Source organism: Geotrypetes seraphini, chromosome 5 (assembly GCF_902459505.1).
Source record: "Geotrypetes seraphini chromosome 5, aGeoSer1.1, whole genome shotgun sequence".
NCBI lineage: Eukaryota > Metazoa > Chordata > Amphibia > Gymnophiona > Dermophiidae > Geotrypetes > Geotrypetes seraphini.
This window is the reverse complement of record NC_047088.1, coordinates 174,468,858-174,488,218: the sequence shown is the minus strand read 5'-3', so window position 1 is coordinate 174,488,218 and position 19,361 is coordinate 174,468,858. Positions and strand designations below refer to the sequence as shown.

Here is a 19,361-nt window from a genome sequence, read left to right as displayed (position 1 = left end):
AAGTTAAAGCTTTCTGAAAAATTATTATTAATATATAATTTAGCAGTCGGGGAGCTATACAAGGATTGAATCATTTGTTTAAAACCCGTCCCTACACCAAACCATTCCATAGCTTGATACATGAAGGTCCATTCCACCCGATCAAATGCCTTCTCTGCATCCAAAGAAACAGAAAAGGCTGGATCATTCATGGCTTTTGTTAAATATAACATTTGAAAAGCCAGTCTGGTATTATTAGTGGAATGTCTCTGAACAATGAACCCAGTTTGGTGCATACCAATAATATAAGGGAGAGCCTTGGCCAAGCATAAAGCCAAAAGTTTAGCCAAAAGTTTACAATCTACATTAATTAAAGAAATAGGCCTGTAATTTGAGACCAATGTAGGATCTTTATTTGGCTGTGGCAAAACTATAGTTAAAGACTCTACCATAGTGCCTAAAATACAACCTTTAAGTAGTTGAGCCTAATATAGATTTAACAAATGTGGTAAAGCAATGTTACTTACCGTAACAGTTGTTATCCAGGGACAGCAGGCAGCTATTCTCACTAGTGGGTGACGTCATCCAACGGAGCCCCGATGCGGACATCTAACAAGCATACTTGCTTGTAGAAACTTTTAGAAGTTTCGAGTTGCCATACCGCGCATGTGCGAGTGCCTTCCCGCCCGATGCACTGGGCGTGTCTCCTCAGTTCAGATAGCTAGCAGAGAAGCCAACCCAGGAGAGGTGGGTGGGACGTGAGAATAGCTGCCTGCTGTCCCTGGATAACAACTGTTACGGTAAGTAACATTGCTTTATCCCATGACAAGCAGGCAAGTATTCTCACTAGTGGGTGACCTCCAAGCTAACCACAATGGGATGGTGGGAGAGTTGGCAACTTAGTAGAATAAATTTTGTAACACTGTTTGGCCAAACTGTCCATCCCGTCTGGAGAAGGTATCCAGACAATAGTGTGAGGTGAAGGTATGAACCGAGGACCAAGTGGCAGCTTTACAAATCTCCACAATCGGTGTTGATCTGAGGAAAGCTACAGAGGCTGCCATTGCTCTGACCTTATGGGCTGTGACTTTACTGTGAAGGGGTAATCCAGCCTGGGCATAGCAGAAAGAGATACAAGCCGCCATCCAGTTGGAGATGGTGCACTTAGAGATAGGGCGCCCCAACTTGTTCGGATCGAAGGAGATGAAAAGTTGAGGAGCAGTTCTGTGAGGCTTGGTGCGATCCAGGTAGAAAGCCAAAGCACGCTTACAGTCCAGAGTGTGAAGAGCTGATTCTTCAGGATGAGAATGAGGCTTTGGACTGAGACGAAGCCCCCCGAGGCGCTCCCCAAGGCTCGAGGCTCGGCATCGAGGAGGAAGTCTCTGGTCCAGGCAAGCCATGCATCTAGGGTATCGGTTCCAAGGGTGGCATGGGCAAAGACTCTGCTCTTTGCGAGGCATGCCCCGAAGCCAGACCAGACACTCGCCGAGATTCTGCTCCCAGCAGTGAGTGTGCGCCGAGGAGGCACCGGAGGCGGCTCGACCTCGTGGGAGGCTTCCGCGTGCCCAGGCTGGATCTGGGAGAGAAGCGTCGGCCCAATCTTAGTAAAGAGCTTGACAAATCGCTTCTCCATCATGGCATGGAACGAAGCCGGCAAAGAGGGATCCGCATCAGCAATGGGACCTCCAGCACGGACATCGCTAACTCGGCCACCAGGGGGCTTGGGCTTAGAAGCCTTGGGCACCTTGAGCACCACTGGAGGAATGGGAGGCTGCGCTACCTGACCTAAAAAGACAGCGGAAGGCACCGCAGCAGGCGTCGGAGTCGAAGCCGGCACGAACGAGGCAGGCTTGAGCAGACTCGAGGCCGAAGATGTTGAAGCGGAAGTCGAAGGCATGGCACTCTGCGATGAGGTCAGCTCCGGGGACGCCTCCATGCTAAACAGCGACTCCCACAAAACACAGCGACGCTTAAAAGCACGTGCTGTAAGTGTGGAGCAAGGCCGGCACGATTTCGGAAGATGTTGAGGCCCCAGACACTGAAAACAGTGTCGATGAGGGTCCGTCAACGAAATCGCGCGCTAGCACTTGACACACTTTTTAAAACCGGTAACAGGCCGGGACATAACCCGAAAAAGCTCCGCCGCAAGATCAAAGCCGCGGCCACGCGGCCTGCCCGGTTGAACGATCGAAAGAAATTTAAAAAAAAAAAATATAAACAAGAAAACGCAACGCGAGCCAACGATAATGAGCCCAAAAAACTCAAAACCGCGGGCACAGAAGGCACAAGTGAAGGAACTTCGCACAGAGAGTCGAAGACAGACTTCTCAGCTCCGCGGAAGAGAAAGAACTGAGGAGACACGCCCGGTGCATCGGGCGGGAAGGCACTCGCGCATGCGTGGTGTGGGCAACTCGAAACTTCTAAAAGTTTCTACAAGCAAGTATGCTTGCGAGATGTCCGCATCGGGGCTCCGCTGGATGACGTCACCCACTAGTGAGAATACCTGCCTGCTTGTCCTGGGATAATAGGGTATTTTGAAATGATTTTTAAAAACTCTACCGTGAGCCCATCACCACCTGGAGCGGATCCAACTCTAAGGGACTTCAACACTGTTTGCAATTCTTTTAATGATATAGGCTCTTCAAGACTTCCTTTTATATGTTCAGGAATTTTAGGTTGGAATTTTGTGTTTGGAATGGTGACTCATTTTTCCTCTGATGTCCGCATCGGGGCTCCGCTGGATGACATCACCCACTAGTGAGAATACCTGCCTGCTTGTCCTGGGATAATAGGGTATTTTGAAATGATTTTAAAAAACTCTACCGTGAGCCCATCACCACCTGGAGCGGATCCAACTCTAAGGGACTTCAACATTGTTCGCAATTCTTTTAATGATATAGGCTCTTCAAGACTTCCTTTTATATGTTCAGGAATTTTAGGTTGGAATTTTGTGTTTGGAATGGTGACTCATTTTTCCTCTGTGATTAAATCATGTTCTTTGTTTTCTTTATATATCCTAGGCATTTTGATACTAAGTATTAGTTGATACATGGAAAACTTTGAGGTTTGTGAATAATTTAACACCTATTCCTATACATAAAACAACAAATCAAACTATATGGCTTAACTCCAAGATTCAAATAGGCGGATTTAAGGTCATCTGGAAGTATTGGGTAATGGCAGGTATTAGAACTCTGGACGATGTTACATCTAATGGTAAACTGCTTGACTTTTCACAACTACAAACACAACACAACACAAATTAGTCTTAATAAATTACAAAGTTTTAGATGGTTGCAGCTGAAGCAGGCCATTCAGGCGGGGTTCCCTGAATGGAAAAATCTTAACAACCAATATAGTTTAGAGTTCTTGTGCTTTCAGGTGGACTTCCTGGGACACCAGGCCAAACAGTGGTATAAATTGATATCTGGATTTATAAATTAAAAAAAACCCAAAATGGTCTTAGGGACATTTGGAGCATTGAGATTAAGCATCAAATTACTGCGTCTCAATGGCCACTAATTTGGTCTTGGAGAATGAGTTGTACAATGTCAGCATCTATGAGACAAACTTGGTTTTTTCTGTTACACCAAGCTTTCTGGACCCCTGTTCGATTACAAAAATTAGATAGCTCTAAGTCAAATAAATGTTGGTATTGTCATCTCGAAGCAGGGACTTTAGATCATTTATTATTCTACTGTCCATTCATTTTGGCTTTTTGGAAATTGATATGGGGCCAAATAAATTGTTTCTTACAAAATCCTGTGGCTTTATCCTATGATACTATTTTATTTGGAATGTCAATGAGGAAAAAAAGTCAAATTTCTGCAAATAATAATAAATTATTACTTATTATGACATGAGTTGACATTCAGCAGATTACATTCAATTGGAAAAACTGGAATAGATTAAATTACAGTTTTTGATGGAATTCGCTGTGTCATATGTATAAGATGGAAAGAACATTAGTGTTGCAGAAAGGAAATTTTAATAATTTTCAGGAGGTTTGGAGACCATTGTATTGTAATGAATAAATATCATTTTTCCTCAGCTAATATAATTGTACAGGGGTGGGGGGTGGGAGGAAGTCTATTTATATATTGATGCGTTGGAGTAATAGAGAATAATTTCTATATGCAATCACATGTGTAATAACAGGGATGGGAAGGAGGGATTTATATCTATTTTTAATTGTGATATTAATAATATATATTCAAGTGATATTGTATAAGTATTTCTGTTATTTTCTGTTGCACTTGTTGTAAGATGAAAAAATAAATAAAGAATATTGGGAAAAAAAACCCAAAACAAAAAAAAAACAAATCTTGAATTAATCATGTGTGTGAATATTTTCTCCGGTTTGTTTTAAATCTACTACTTAGTAGCTTCATCACATGCCCCCTAGTCCTAGTATTTTTGGAAGGCATAAACAAGCGATTCACATCTTACCTTTTCTACTCCACTCAGTATTTTATAGACCTCTATCCTATCACCCCTGAGCAATTACTTCTCCAAACTGAAAAGCCTTAGCCATGTTAGCCTTTCCTCATAGGGAAGTCGTCCTCTCCCTTCTCTATACCTCTTCTTTTTTTTTTTTTTTTATAATTTCTTTATTCATTTTTAAACTTACATCAAGTGTACAGTAAATATCAACCAAATATAATACAACATCACTTGAAAAATTTTCAATATCATACACCAAGAAGATTTAACCTCCACCCCCCTCCCAAATTCATATACAACTAATATATACCACATAAAAATAATATCTTACGACAATCATCTATATATTCTTAATGGAAAAACAAGAAATCCCCCCCAAATCCACATGTATATTAAGATTGGGAAAAGTGTAACTTATTCATTACTACAATTTTTTTTTTTAAAATCTTTATTCATTTTCAAAAATTACAAGTGTACTACAATCATAAATATCTTAATCACTTGACATTGGGGCGTGGCTTGGAGCGCGCACGATATGGCAGCCTAACTGCAGCGCTCCCGTATCCAGGCAACAAACGGAACAAAAATAATACTTCTACTTTTTCAAATCGCGATTAAAAACACTTAAAACAACGTCGGAGATGGCGAATATGAAGCAGGGGAAAGCTGAAAAACCTTCGACATCAGGTATCTCAGCAAAAAGAACAAAAGTTACTCCCCTGTCACCATCGAGTGTCCCGTTCCCGATGGAGACTGAAGAACTCACTGAAAAGGCTGATATAATGACTGAACTATATAAAATAAAACTAATGCTGACTGAAAACTCCAATAAAATATCTGAAGTAAAAGAAGAGCTTCTTAACATGAAACAAGAAATCCAAACTGAGAGACTGAGAATGACAGTGCTGGAAGAAAAAGTGGAGAGGTTTGAATCTTTCACAAAGGAATATGACAATGATAAAAAAGAAATAGCAGCTTTAAAAAATCAAATGGTGGACATGGAAAACCGAGGAAAAAGGAAGAACATCAGAATTTTGGGGCTGGCTGAAAATATTGAAGGAGAAGATCCAGTACAATTCCTGGAAAATCTGTTACCTAAACTGCTTCAGCTCAATTCAAAATGGCCGTTAGAAATTGAAAGAGCCCACAGAATCCCCACAAGAAAGCCTGTAAACCAGGCTGCTCCAAGACCTTTGATATTCAAGGTGCTACGGTATCAACAAGCTCAAGAAATATTAAAAATGGCAAAAGCAAATAAAAACTTGAATTATAAAGGATCAAAACTGATTTTAGTACCGGATTTTGCTAAATATACTGCTAACATAAGAAAACAATTCCTCACATACAGACAGCAGCTGAAGGAAAAAGGATACATATATGGTCTATATTATCCATCCACTATGAGAATATCCAGTGGAAATAAATCCATATATTTTCAAGACCCGGCAAAGCTGAAAGAATTTCTGACACAAAAAGATCCTAAGTTTATATAAAAAACAGAACAATTTAGCTGAAGAAAGAAGAAAGAAGAAAGAAGAATGAAGATGGAAAAAAATGAAAATAAAGAAGATTATTAAAAAAAAAAAAAAAAAAAATTTTTAAGACATAAGAAATGTTATTAAATGGAAATAGTATTTATTGGAATAATGGATGCAATAATATAATAATATTTAAAAATCAGCATCCAATATTATTAATTATTATTATATTAAAAAAAAAAAAATATATAAAAATATTTATTATCAAAATATAAATAAAAAATTATATATAAAATACAAGTTTTAATCAAATTAGATAATACATTTAATTATATAGCATATTAAATTATTAAGATTAAGTAATAATAAATGAGTAACAAAGAAATTATCATTAAATATTGAAAAAAAAAAAAATTTTGTAATTGTTATATTGAGAATAAGATTTAATAATGAAATATATTAATTTATTATAAAATTAATATTTTAACTCTGTATAAGGAAATTATAATTTTAAGAAATATATATAAGAAAATAATTGATTATTTACAGAAATAATTAACAAAATAGATGTCTAATAAATATTTTATTTTATTTAATTATTCAGTCATAATAACTTATTATGATAAATAAGAAAATAAGTAAATGAATGATAGATATTTAATAAAATATGAATTTATTATAAAACTTATGTATTGACATAAAATGTATATTTTAATCAATTATTCATTCAAATTAATTTATTATGAAGATGATTTATGAAAATGATTGAAATGCATTATTATTAAGATTAATATTATATATTTATATTAAAAATGGATATACTTAATTTATATGAAGATATATAGATATATATATAGAGAATAAGAGCTACATTTGAAATATGTTTATCTATTAAGAATATTATATTACATGTATGCATAATGAATATAATTTATGATTTAAATATATATAAATTTCATATATTTATAAAATTTTATAGATTAAATGAATATAATTTTTAAGAATATAAGGGTAGAAATATAAAGAATGTATTGAATTCAAAAATATTTTTTAAATAATATAATGAATTATTAGTTGCCTGGAGATGGAGTTGTAGGTTTTGCATGACCAATGCGTGTTCCAAATCAGAATAAGATAAAGGGTGGGAGGGGAGGGAAATTAATGGGTGGGATAGGGGATAAATTTTTAATGAAGGTGCTAGGAACTAATCATGTAAATAATCATAGAATAGTGGATAAATATTGGATAAATATAATTATTAATTAGATGGATCTAAAAATGTATTCACTGAATGTCAATGGTTTAAATCATCCTATTAAGAAGAAGAAATTGTTATCGTTCCTTAAAAATCAAAATGCGGACATTTACTTTATTCAAGAAACTCATCTATCGGAAATTGAATCAAAAAAATTATCTGGAGGTTTTATTTCTAAATGTTTATTTGCACCGGCTTTAAAGAAAAAGGCTGGAGTGGCTATTTTAATAAATAAAAAATGTAATGCAGATTTTAAATTAATTAATTATGATCCCTTAGGAAGATGGGTACATGTCGAAATGGTTCTGGGAAATACTACCCTGAATTTATTCAATTTATATGCTCCTAATACGAATCAAATGGAGTTTTTTAAACAAATTCAACAGTTGCTTTTACCACTGGCTACATCTAATTTAATAGTAGCAGGGGATTTCAATGCTGTAATGGATCCGATATTGGATAAAAAACCAAGTAAAGTTATAAAATCATTAGGCTTAGATAATTTGATACTATCTTGTGATTTAGTAGATATATGGCGAATTCTTCATTTTAATGATCAGGAATTTTCTTTTTGTTCTCAGGTCCATAAATCTTTTTCACGAATTGATTATATATTTGTTTCTAATAATATAGCGCAGCGCATCTTAAAAGCAGTAATTGATCCCATTATAATTTCAGATCATGCTGGTGTGTGGATTAATCTTCAAAATTATGATGCTGAAAACTTAGATTTAATTTGGAGATTTAATAATGATTTATTAGCGGATTCAAAATTTCTTGAAGATCTCAAAATAAAAATGCAAGAATTCTTTCAATTTAATGAAACAGATGATATTAATGCTGAAATCTTATGGGATGCTTTTAAAGCAACTATGAGAGGAAATATTATTTCATATTCAACATTTATTAACAAACAAAAAAAAAAACAATTTCTTGAGATGGGAAAGCAAATTAAATTATTAGAAAATAAATTAATTGAGAAATGGGAAAATAATACATTACAAGAATTATTAAAATTAAAAGTTAAATACAATGAAATTTCTTCTCAAATTGTGAGAAAAGATATTTTCAACAAACAAGTACAATATTATGGAAATTCAAATAAAGCGGGGAAATTATTAGCAAACTTTCTAAAAGCAAAGAAAAGAAAATCTAAGATTATTGCAATTAAAGATACACAAGGTAATACACATACCAACACAAAAGATATTATAACACAATTTCTTGATTTTTATAAAGAATTATATACTTCCAATTCTTATAAAAATAAAGAACAAGACGGATCAACTTTCTTAAATTCATATATTGGACCAAATATTCCAGATCATATAAAAGGAAGTTTAGAAGAACCTATATCTTTAAAAGAATTAGAAACAGCATTGAAGTCTCTTAGAGTTGGATCCGCTCCAGGTGGAGATGGGTATACTGTTGAATTTTATAAATTTTTCCAAAATATTATATTACCACATCTGTTAAATCTATATCAATATCAATTAAAGAATGAAAAAATTTCTGGTACTATGGCAGAATCGATAATTATAGTCTTACCAAAACCAAACAAAGATCCTACTCTGGTATCAAATTACAGGCCTATTTCATTATTGAATGTGGATAATAAATTAATGGCTAAAGTATTAGCATTAAGATTGGCAAAAGCTCTCCCTTTCATTATTGATGTACATCAAACAGGATTTATTGCTAAAAGACACTCATCAAATAATACTAGATTAGCATTCCACTCATTAAATTTAGCAAAAAATATAAACGATCCAGCTTTTTTAATATCTTTAGATGCAGAAAAAGCTTTTGACAGAGTGGAATGGAATTTTATATACCAAGCTTTACAATGGTTTGGTATAGGATCCGGTTTTATTAAGATGATTCAGACATTGTATAGCTCTCCTGGAGCAAGATTATATATTAATAATAATTTATCAAATAGATTTAACTTGCATAGGGGAGTTAGACAGGGATGCCCTCTGTCTCCTTTACTTTTTGATATTGTCCTAGAACCTTTATTAATTGCAATAAACAAAACTAAGGAGATAGAGGGAATATCATTTACCAGTTTTGAATTTAAATTATCTGCATATGCAGATGATATATTATTATATTTAAGAAAACCGGAAACTACTATTCCATGTATACTAAATTTAATAGAAAAATATGGTACTTTTTCTGGATATAAAATTAATTGGAATAAATCTGAAATTCTCCCAATAAATGTTCATTGTACCAAAGGATTATTTGACCCATATTCATTTATTTGGAAAGAGGATGGTATAAAATACTTAGGAATTATGATCAAAAATACAATAGAAGACACAATCAAAGAGAATGAAAAACTTTTATTAAAAAAAATAACAGAAATGTGTGAGCAATGGAATCCATTACATCTTTCTTGGTGGGGAAGAATTCAAACAATTAAAATGATGATATTGCCTGTGGTTTGTTACCAAATGAGTATGATTCCAATATTTTTTCAGGGGTCATTTTATAAAAAACTTAATAATATTCTTACAAAATTTGTTTGGTGTGGGAAAAGACCAAGAATCGCTTTAGTATCATTACAAAGACCAATTGTGGAAGGGGGGGTAAATTTTCCAAATTTTTATAGGTATCATCAAGCCTATATCTTAAGACAGGGTATGTATTGGATCCTCCCAGACCTTTTAGAAAATGTACCAGATTGGCTATATTTAGAATGGCGGCTCCTGTTCCCTTTATATCCAGAACAGTTAATAACCATAACAATGCCTAAAAGATACAAAGACCACAGAATTTTATTTGACACTTGGAAAACATTGAGATATATCAGTAATCTATCACCAGAACCTATTATTAAATCTCTAACTCAATCAATATGGATAAACTCCAGGATCAGAATTGGCGGAAATAAAATCGTCTGGAAACAATGGATAAATGCAGGAATAAGAACATTGAATGATGTCATATCAGAAGGTTCACTGCTTAGTTTTTCACAATTGCAAAACAAATTTGGTTTAAATAAAACACAATATTTTAAATGGATGCAATTGAAGCAGGCCATTCAGGTAGGGTTCCCTGAATGGAAAAATCTAAATAATCAATATAGCCTACAGGTTCTATGTTTCCAGACGGATTTCTTGGGTCACCAAGCCGCAAAATGGTACAAATTGATATACGGATTTTTAAATAAAAAAAAGAAAACAGGTCTTAGAGATATTTGGAGTATTGAGATTGGTCAGAAAATTTCTGAATCTCAATGGCCAAGATTTTGGTCCTGGAGATTAAGATCTACAAGGTCAGCATCTATGAATCAAACATGGTTGTTCTTATTACATAGAGTGTTCTGGACCCCAACGCGCCTGCAAAAAATAGATAGTACTAGATCTAATAGATGCTGGCATTGTAAATTAGAAATAGGGACGTTAGATCATTTAATCTTTTTCTGTCCCTATGTAAATGCTTTTTGGAATTCAATTTGGCCCCAAATTAATAAATTACTAGAAAATCATGTAGGACTCTCATATGACACCATATTATTTGGTACTGCAATGAGAAATATGAGTCCGATTTCTGCAAATAATAATAAGCTATTACTGATATTAACAGGAGTCGCCATGCAACAAATTACCCAAAATTGGAAAGATTACACCAAATTAAATTACACATTCTGGTGGAATTCTGTTTGTCATATTTATAAAATGGAAAAAATAATAGCTTTACAACAGGGAAATCTTCTTAATTTTAATAAAATTTGGCAACCATTGACAAATTATTCTAATGATTAAGTTCTTAGCACAAGGATAAATAATTATACATGAATGGGGTGGGTTTTGAATAATTAATGAAATATATTATATAAAAAGGGAATGGGATTTATATTATACATATTATTGTATAAGTGTTATCATATTATATTTTCAACATGATGTATTATTAATGATAATATTTAAGATATGTAATAATTAATTGTATATTATATTACTTAAATAATGTAAGAATGGAAAACTTATAAATAAAAATTTAAAAAAAAAAAAAAATCACTTGACATTCTTATTTGTAATATTCCAAATAGATAATTATATAAGAAGCCTACCCCTTCCACCCATATACTAATAAGTAACAATTATCAATTATTATCCTTCATAATCCCACCCCCCCTTATCTTGTCCAATATTTAAGTGTTTAAGATGTCTGATCATCAGAATAAATCGTCAATGGCCCCAAAATCTTTTTAAACTTATTATAATTGCCTTGTTGTAGAGCAAATACCCTTTCCATTTTATAAATATGACACACTGAATTTCACCAAAAAGTATAAGTCAATTTAGTATAATCTTTCCAATTCCCTGTAATCTGCTGAATGGCAACCCCTGTTAATATTAATAAAAGTTTATTATTATTCGCTGAAATTTGGCTTTTAAATCTCATTGAAGTACCAAATAATATAGTATCATATGAAAGGACAACATGATTTTCTAACAATGAATTAATTTGGGGCCAAATTAACTTCCAAAAGGCATTTATACAGAGACAAAAAAATATCAAATGATCCAATGTCCCAACTTCTAAACCACAATGCCAGCATCTATTGGATCTTGAACTGTCTAACTTCTGTAAACGAACTGGGGTCCATAAAGCTCTATGCAACAAAAAAAACCAAGTCTGTCTCATAGATGCTGCCCTTGTAGTTTTTATTCTCCAAGACCAAAAACGTGGCCATTGAGAGGCAGAAATTACTATAATTTAATAAAGGTCCCCACATATCCTTAAATTTATTATAATAACCTTTTTGAACAGCCAACGCTCTTTCCATTTTCTCTATACCTCTTCTAATTCCACTATATCTTTGAGATATGGTGACCAGAACTGCACACAGTATTTGAGATAAGGTCATACCACAGAGTGATACAAAGGCATAACATTTTCATTTTTCCTTCCCCGATAATTCCCAACATTCTATTTGCTTTCTTAGCCGCCGCTGCCCTCTGAGCCGAGGATTTCAACATAACCTCAACGATGACACCTAGATCCTTTTCCAAGGCAGCTTCTCCTTACGTGGAACCCTGCATCATATAGCTATAGTTCCCACGTGCATCACTTTGCACTTGTTCACATCAGCTATTTTGATGCCGTTTCTCAAGGTCCTCTTGCAAATTTCTCATAATCCTTTTCCAATTTAACAACTTAGATTTTGGGTTTTTTTTTTCAAATTCTTTATTCATTTTTCAACTTACATCAAGTTTACAATATTACATCCTTTGAAACTTTTGCACAATCACTTGAAATTCGTTCAATTATCATTTTACATACATAAATTTATTCCCTCCCTTCCCACAAATATTTAATTTAAAATATCATATAAATATTGTATTCTTATCAATTAAACCTTTAGAAGAACTTATATACCATCCCCCCTCCCCCCATGTATAAATGTACTTTCAATGGAAAATTTTTGTTTGGTTTGTAACACTAACATTTATCTGTTTTATTTTTATTAATTAATGTTATTATTATTGTACATCGCCTAGTAATCTAAATAGGCGATTTATCAAGAACGATTAAACTTGAACTTGTCTATTCATTACAATAACTTGTTAATGGCCCCCAAATTTTTTAAAAATTATTATAGTTCCCTTTTTGTATTGCAATTGTTCTTTCCATTTTATAAAATATGACATAACGAATTCCACCAAGATGTATAATTAAGCCTATTGTAATTTTTCCAATTGCTGGTAATATGTTATATGGCGACTCCTGTCATAATCAATAAAAGTTTATTATTACTTGATGAAATTTGACTTTTTGCTCTCATTGACATCCCGAACAGAATTGTATCATATGATAAAGCTACATGGTTTTTCTAGTAAACAATTAATTTGAGACCAAATTGATTTCCAAAAGGGCATGATACAGGGACAATAGAATATTAAATGATCCAGAGTCCCTGCCTCCAGATTACAATGCCAGCATCTTTGAACAACTTTGCGTCATCAGCAAATTTAATTAATTATCACATTAGTTATTCCCATCTGTGCCATGTGCCTTCCTGCTTCACCTCAGAAATGCAGCTGGGATAAAAGGAGAACTCTGCCTCACAGGTTTGCCAGACGAACTTGGTCTTCAGACTTCCAGTTGAACCGAGGTCAGACTGAGCCTCAACCCTCAGAAGCCCTGTGCCCTAAAAGGGGAGAGGACTATGCAGTGGCTTAGTATTAACCCCAGTGAAGCCAGGAAGAAGCCAAAACAACCTGCACTCAAGTTCCTGATAAATGAGGGATGTGAGCAGCTACACAGGGGACAGTCCCCAAGCTCAAAAAATGCAAAAGCAAGCTGGCTAGCTAGGAGTCCTCGAGGGCTGATCCTGCTAGCAGAAGACTTCTGTGCTGCCAGTCTGGATCTTCTCTTAGGCAGAGGTCTCAACAAGTGGGAATTCTGGGCACTAAGCCTCCAACCAAATGCTTAGAAAAAATATCCAAAAATAATAAAACCACAGAGCAGAAACACTTCTGAGCAACTTGCTTGTGGAAAAACACACCGAGGGGGCAGGAACAGCTCCCTGGGAAGGAGGCAGAGTTCAAATGATGACTGACAGCATTCTGCAAACAGCTTGCAAGTTTAGATAGAAAATCCTAGCATTCAGGACCATTAGACACATTGCACTAGAAATGACATTAAATGGCCCACTTGTTTCATATATTCTGCTTCCCCATAAAAGGAAGTTCAGGAATAATTATGTTTCCTGGTCTACTAAACAAGACTATACTATTTTTTGTAGTATTTTCAAAAAATAGGCTAGGTAAGAGTCCAGACAAGAGCAGATACATAGCTTACTCATAGTAAACTGGAAAAATCACAATGGTTAGAATGTTAAAAATGTTTCCCTACCTCCATTTGTGCCCAGGTAAAATCTGTGCTTACCTGGAGTAGGAGTGGCCATGTTCATGGCTGGTGTACCAATTGGAGTTTTGCCAGGTGTCAAAACTGGAGTGCTGCCTCCCATCTGGCTAGCTGGTGTTTCATCCCAGCGTGATTTGCGTTTGCTTGCTCCAGGAGTTGGTGTCTCACCAATGGAATCAACACCACGATCTGTGCGAGGTGTCTCAGCCCATCCACTGCCATGTCCCGGAGTATCTGAAACCGGAACAAAAATGCTCAAAGCAAAAAAAATCATCATAATTTTAAACATGTGTCAGGTTTTTACCTACTGTCTATACACATATGGCTAACTTTACTAACGTGCACTATCAAGTTAACATGAATTACAGTATTAGTAAAGAAGCCCCGCTGCATAAAATGGGGCCTGTGATAAATTAATACAACTAGTCTATGACGTGGATATACATTTTTTAGTGTCAAGTTCATTACATAACAGATGCTTTAAAATGTGGACAACGCAACTTATGAATTGAATAAATACATTAACTATTCTAGCATACTTAACAGAAATATTAGTAAAGATTTTACAGCACTGAAAGCTTATATTTAAATTTTATACATTTCATGTTCATTAAACAAATGTAGAAAAAATGAAGCCGCTGAAGAGCAAGCATGTTATTAAAATTTAAACAACATTCTGTTCAGCATACCTCTTTCTGTCTTGGGGGTCTCATCCCACCTATTTTTACGTGCACTTGAGGTTGCACCTCCATGCCCTGGTGTTGCATGACCAGGTGTATCACCACGACCAGGAGTAGCAGCACCTGCTGGGGTATGACTAGGAGTTGGATCCCAAATCTTTGAGCCTGGTGTTGCACCAGGAGTTTCACTTCCTTTTGCACGTCCAGGAGTTTCATCCCACCTGAGGGAAGGTGTATGTCCAGGAGTCTGAAGCAGCCAAAAGGAAAAAATTAATCCTTATCCTCAATAAGTAGAAGACTCTAAAAGCCATCACAGCTAGATGTGTATTGCCACATAAGCAATGCTGAAGATGCTAAGCAGCCTACAATGTACCAGATTCACAGAATAAGCGATTATGTTCTTACCTTGATAATATCTTTTCCTGTAGATAGGTGTCATTTCCCCATTCCCGATAGCTCTGTACAAGGAACCCACTCCAGATTTTTTTCTGTAACCTTCTTACTTCACTGAGAGCTCTACTGCCACCTACAGTGAGTTTCAAAGCATGCAAGAGCTCCTCCAAGAACAGGTGAAATAAGGAAAAAGGGGAAAACTTCCCAAGCACATATAAAAGTTCTGCTCTAACAAATAACAAATGAATAGGTGGAAAGTAAACAAATCTAACAAAAGCATCAAAGGAGCTCAGGTAGTACCCCTGTATAAGCAGAAAATAAGACAATATACACTTCTTCATGGCCTAAAGGGATGACTGATATCCAAGATACATACTTGAAGAACAAACAGAATTAAACAGGTAGGCGCAGGAAGGACAGGGCAGGGGAATCCCTCTGGGTAAACCTGGCAAGAGGCAGAGAAAAATGCCTGTATCTAGGTGTGGTATACAGACCCCCAAGACAACTGGAAGACATGGACGCAGAATTAATTGAAGACATAGAGAATACCACTCTACGAGGAGAAGCTGTACTGCTAGGGGACTTCAATATGCTTGATGCAGACTGTAACTCATTTTCAGCGACAACCAGCGGTAGCGGGAGGCTCTTAACCTCCATAAAGGGAGCACATCTCAAACAAATGTAACAGAGCCCACTAAGGCCCAGGCGATCCTCGACCTGGTACTCACCAACGGGGAAAGCGTCTCAGAGGTCTCAGTAGGAGATACGCTAGCCTCCAGCGACCACAACATAGTATGGTTCAACCTTAGGAAAGGCTTCCCTAGATCAAACACGAAAACAAGGTACTCAATTTCCGGGGCACAGACTTCGCATGCATGGGATATTTCGTCCATCGGACGCTGCAGGACCAAGCGGAGACCGATGATGTAGAAGCTAAGTGGTTAACACTGAAATCAACCATACATGAAGCAACTAGCCGCTTCATAAAATCAGTAAATAAACGACAAAGAAACAATAAACCCCAATGGTTCACCGCAGAAATCTCGCACCTCATTAAGGAGAAGAAAAAAGCATTTCTCTCCTACAAGCGCACGGAGAAAAGAGAGGCAAAGGTAGAATATAGGACCATGTCTACAGCGGTCAAAATGGCAGTTAGGGAGGCAAAATTTCGAGTGGAAGAAATTCTGGCAAAAAACATTAAAAAGGGGGACAAATCCTTCTTCAGGTATATTAGTGACAGAAAAAGGAACACAGGCGGGATAGTACGCCTTAGAAGATCGGACGGAAGTTACGTGGAAGCAGATTCCGATAAAGCCGAACTAATGAATGAATACTTCTGCTCAGTCTTCACCTGTGAGGCACCGGGACACGGTCCGCAGTTGAAGGCAACACGAAGCACAGAAGACCCGTTTCAGAATTTTGAGTTCACACCAGGTGAAGTTTACAGTGAACTGGCAAGACTCAAGGTGAACAAAGCCATGGGACCAGACAATTTGCACCCAAGAGTGCTCAGAGAATTGAGCGATGTCCTGGCAAAACCGTTGGCTGAGCTATTCAATCTCTCCCTGGACTGGAAATTAGCTAATGTCGTTCCTCTGCATAAAAAGGGTTGCAGGGCAGAAGCTGCGAATTATAGACCGGTGAGTCTCACATCAATAGTGTGCCAACTCATGGAAACACTAATTAAAAGCAAATTGGACACGATCTTGAATAAAGGGAATCTTCGGGATCCCAGTCAGCATGGATTCACCAAGGGTAGGTCCTGCCAATCCAATCTCATCAGCTTCTTTGACTGGGTAACAAGAAAGTTGGACTTGGGAGAGTGTTTGGACGTCGTGTACCTGGACTTCAGTAAAGCTTTTGACAGTGTCCCACACCGCAGGCTGCTAAGCAAGATGGAATCAATGGGTTTAGGAGAGACACTAACTGCATGGGTCAATGATTGGCTGAGTGGCAGACTTCAGAGGGTGGTGGTTAATGGTACCCTCTCTAAAACATCGGAGGTGACCAGTGGAGTGCCGCAGGGCTCGGTCCTGGGTCCACTCCTTTTCAACATATTCATAGGGGATCTGACTCAAGGGCTTCAAGGTAAAATAACACTATTCGCCGATGACGCCAAACTATGTAATATAGTAAGTGAATGCAGTTTACAGAATTATATGGCGCAGGACCTGCTTACATTGGAAAGTTGGTCCTCAACCTGTCAGCTAGGCTTCAATGTTAAGAAATGTAAGGTCATGCACCTCGGAAATCCATGCAGGACGTACTTCTTGAACGGAGAAACTTTAACTAGGACTTCAGCAGAACGAGATTTAGGAGTAATCAACAGTGCAGACATGAAAACTGCCAATCAAGTGGAGAAGGCTTCATCTAAAGCAAGGCAGATATTGGGTTGTATCAATAGAAGTTTCGTCAGCCGAGAGCCTGAAGTCATAATGCCGTTGTACAGGGCCATGGTGAGACCTCATCTGGAGTACTGTGTGCAATTCTGGAGGCCACATTACAGTAAAGATGTGCGCAGAATTGAATCGGTTCAGCGGACGGCCACCAGGATGATCTCGGGGCTCAAGGGTCTCTCGTATGAAGAGAAACTGAACAAATTGCAGCTCTACACTCTCAAGGAACGTAGGGAGAGGGGAGACACGATCGAAACATTTAAGTACCTCACAGGACGTGTCGAAGTGGAAGATGATATTTTCTTTCTCAAGGGACCCTCGGCCACAAGAGGGCACCCGCTCAAACTCAGGGGCGGAAAATTTCATGGCGACACCAGAAAGTATTTCTTCACAGAGAGAGTGGTTGATCATTGGAACAAGCTTCCAGTGCAGGTGATCGAGGCAGACATCGTGCCAGACTTTAAGAATAAATGGGATACCCATGTGGGATCCCTACGAGGGTCAAGATAAGAAAATTGGGTCATTAGGGCATAGACAGGGGGTGGGTAAGCAGAGTGGGCAGACTTGATGGGCTGTAGCACTTTTCTGCCGTCATCTTCTATGTTTCTAAGGGTCCAAAATGACACACCTATCTACTGGAAAAGATATTAAGGTAAGAACAATCTTTTTTCCAGTGCAATAGGTGTGTGATTCTGGACAAGCAGGATGTACAAAAGCAGTCCCAGACATCTAGAGGGGCTGACTGCGGTGGCCTATAGCATCGAGGAACCAAAAGCAGAGTCCTCTTTTGCTGCCACGGCCACCCTGTAAAACTTTGCAAGTGTGTGTAGAGTTGATCAAGTGGCAGCCCTACAAATCTCTGCTGGAGAGACTTCCCTAGCTTCTGCCCATGACGAAGCTACACTTCTGGTCAAATGCGCCTTAACAGAAACAGGGGACTGCTTCCCACAGAAAATGTAAGCCGACAAAATGGTTTTACGGATCAATCTGGAAATCGTGGTCTTAGAAGTGGGTGTGCCTCACCTAGTAGCTTGAGTCAATACAAACAGATGGTCAGAGAGTTTAAACTAGTTGGTGACCTCTAGATATTGAAAAAGCACTCTTCTCACATCCAACTTCTTCAAAATAGAATCCTGTTTCTTAGAACCTGTAGACTGGAAGACAGGTAAATGGACTTATTCATTGACATGAAATACCAAAACAACCTTCAACAGAAAAGAAAGAACAGTACGCAGAGAGTCTCCAGTCTCCAAGATTTTAAGGAAAGGCTCTCTATAAGAAAGAGCCTGGAGCTCCGAAACTCATCTTGCTGAGGTCACAACTACCAGAAAGATCACCTTTAGCATCAAATCCAGCAAGGATGCCTCTTCCAGAGGCTCAAACAGGCTTTAATGAGACCCCAGCGAACTACGTTACGATCCCACAAAGGGACAGGTGGTTTAATCAGAGGTCTGATGTGGAGGGCATCTCTCAAAAACCTGGCGATGTCCAAATGAAATACCAGCATAGGTCTGTGGTCTCAAGCTCTGAAACAAGAGAGCCTCGTGACTCTGCACATTAGGGAGGAGAAAGGCGGCGGCTGGCTGGGAGTCTAAATTTAGTTCATGCAGAGACTCAGAAATGAGATCTAGCAAAGCCATGGGTTTAAATAAGCACAGGACCATGGGATCATCTCCAGAAACCAAGGTTATAACAGGATCTAAAGCGCCAGTTTGTGGTGGAGCAATCTCCCCTGATATGAGAGGCGCGTCTGTGGACAACAGTGGCATAGCAAAAGATATATCATCAGTATCCCCCGCAAACAGATCTCCCGAGGGCTGAGCAGTGTGAGACTGAGGAAGAAAACCCAAGG

The 19,361-nt window shown here is 37.2% G+C and overlaps 1 protein-coding gene across 3 annotated transcripts in view; it reads right to left on the bottom strand.

Annotated features, from left to right (window-relative positions):
- The window catches only part of SF3B1 (splicing factor 3b subunit 1), a 236,498-nt gene that overhangs the window by 131,854 nt on the left and 85,283 nt on the right, over positions 1–19,361 (bottom strand). For all 3 annotated transcript variants that reach the window (XM_033947227.1, XM_033947229.1, XM_033947228.1), the window contains 2 exons: positions 14,730–14,967; positions 14,062–14,274 (listed from right to left, as the gene is read on the bottom strand). In XM_033947227.1, the coding sequence (XP_033803118.1) occupies positions 14,062–14,274; positions 14,730–14,967 (451 nt within the window). The remainder of the gene's footprint in view (positions 1–14,061; positions 14,275–14,729; positions 14,968–19,361) is intronic.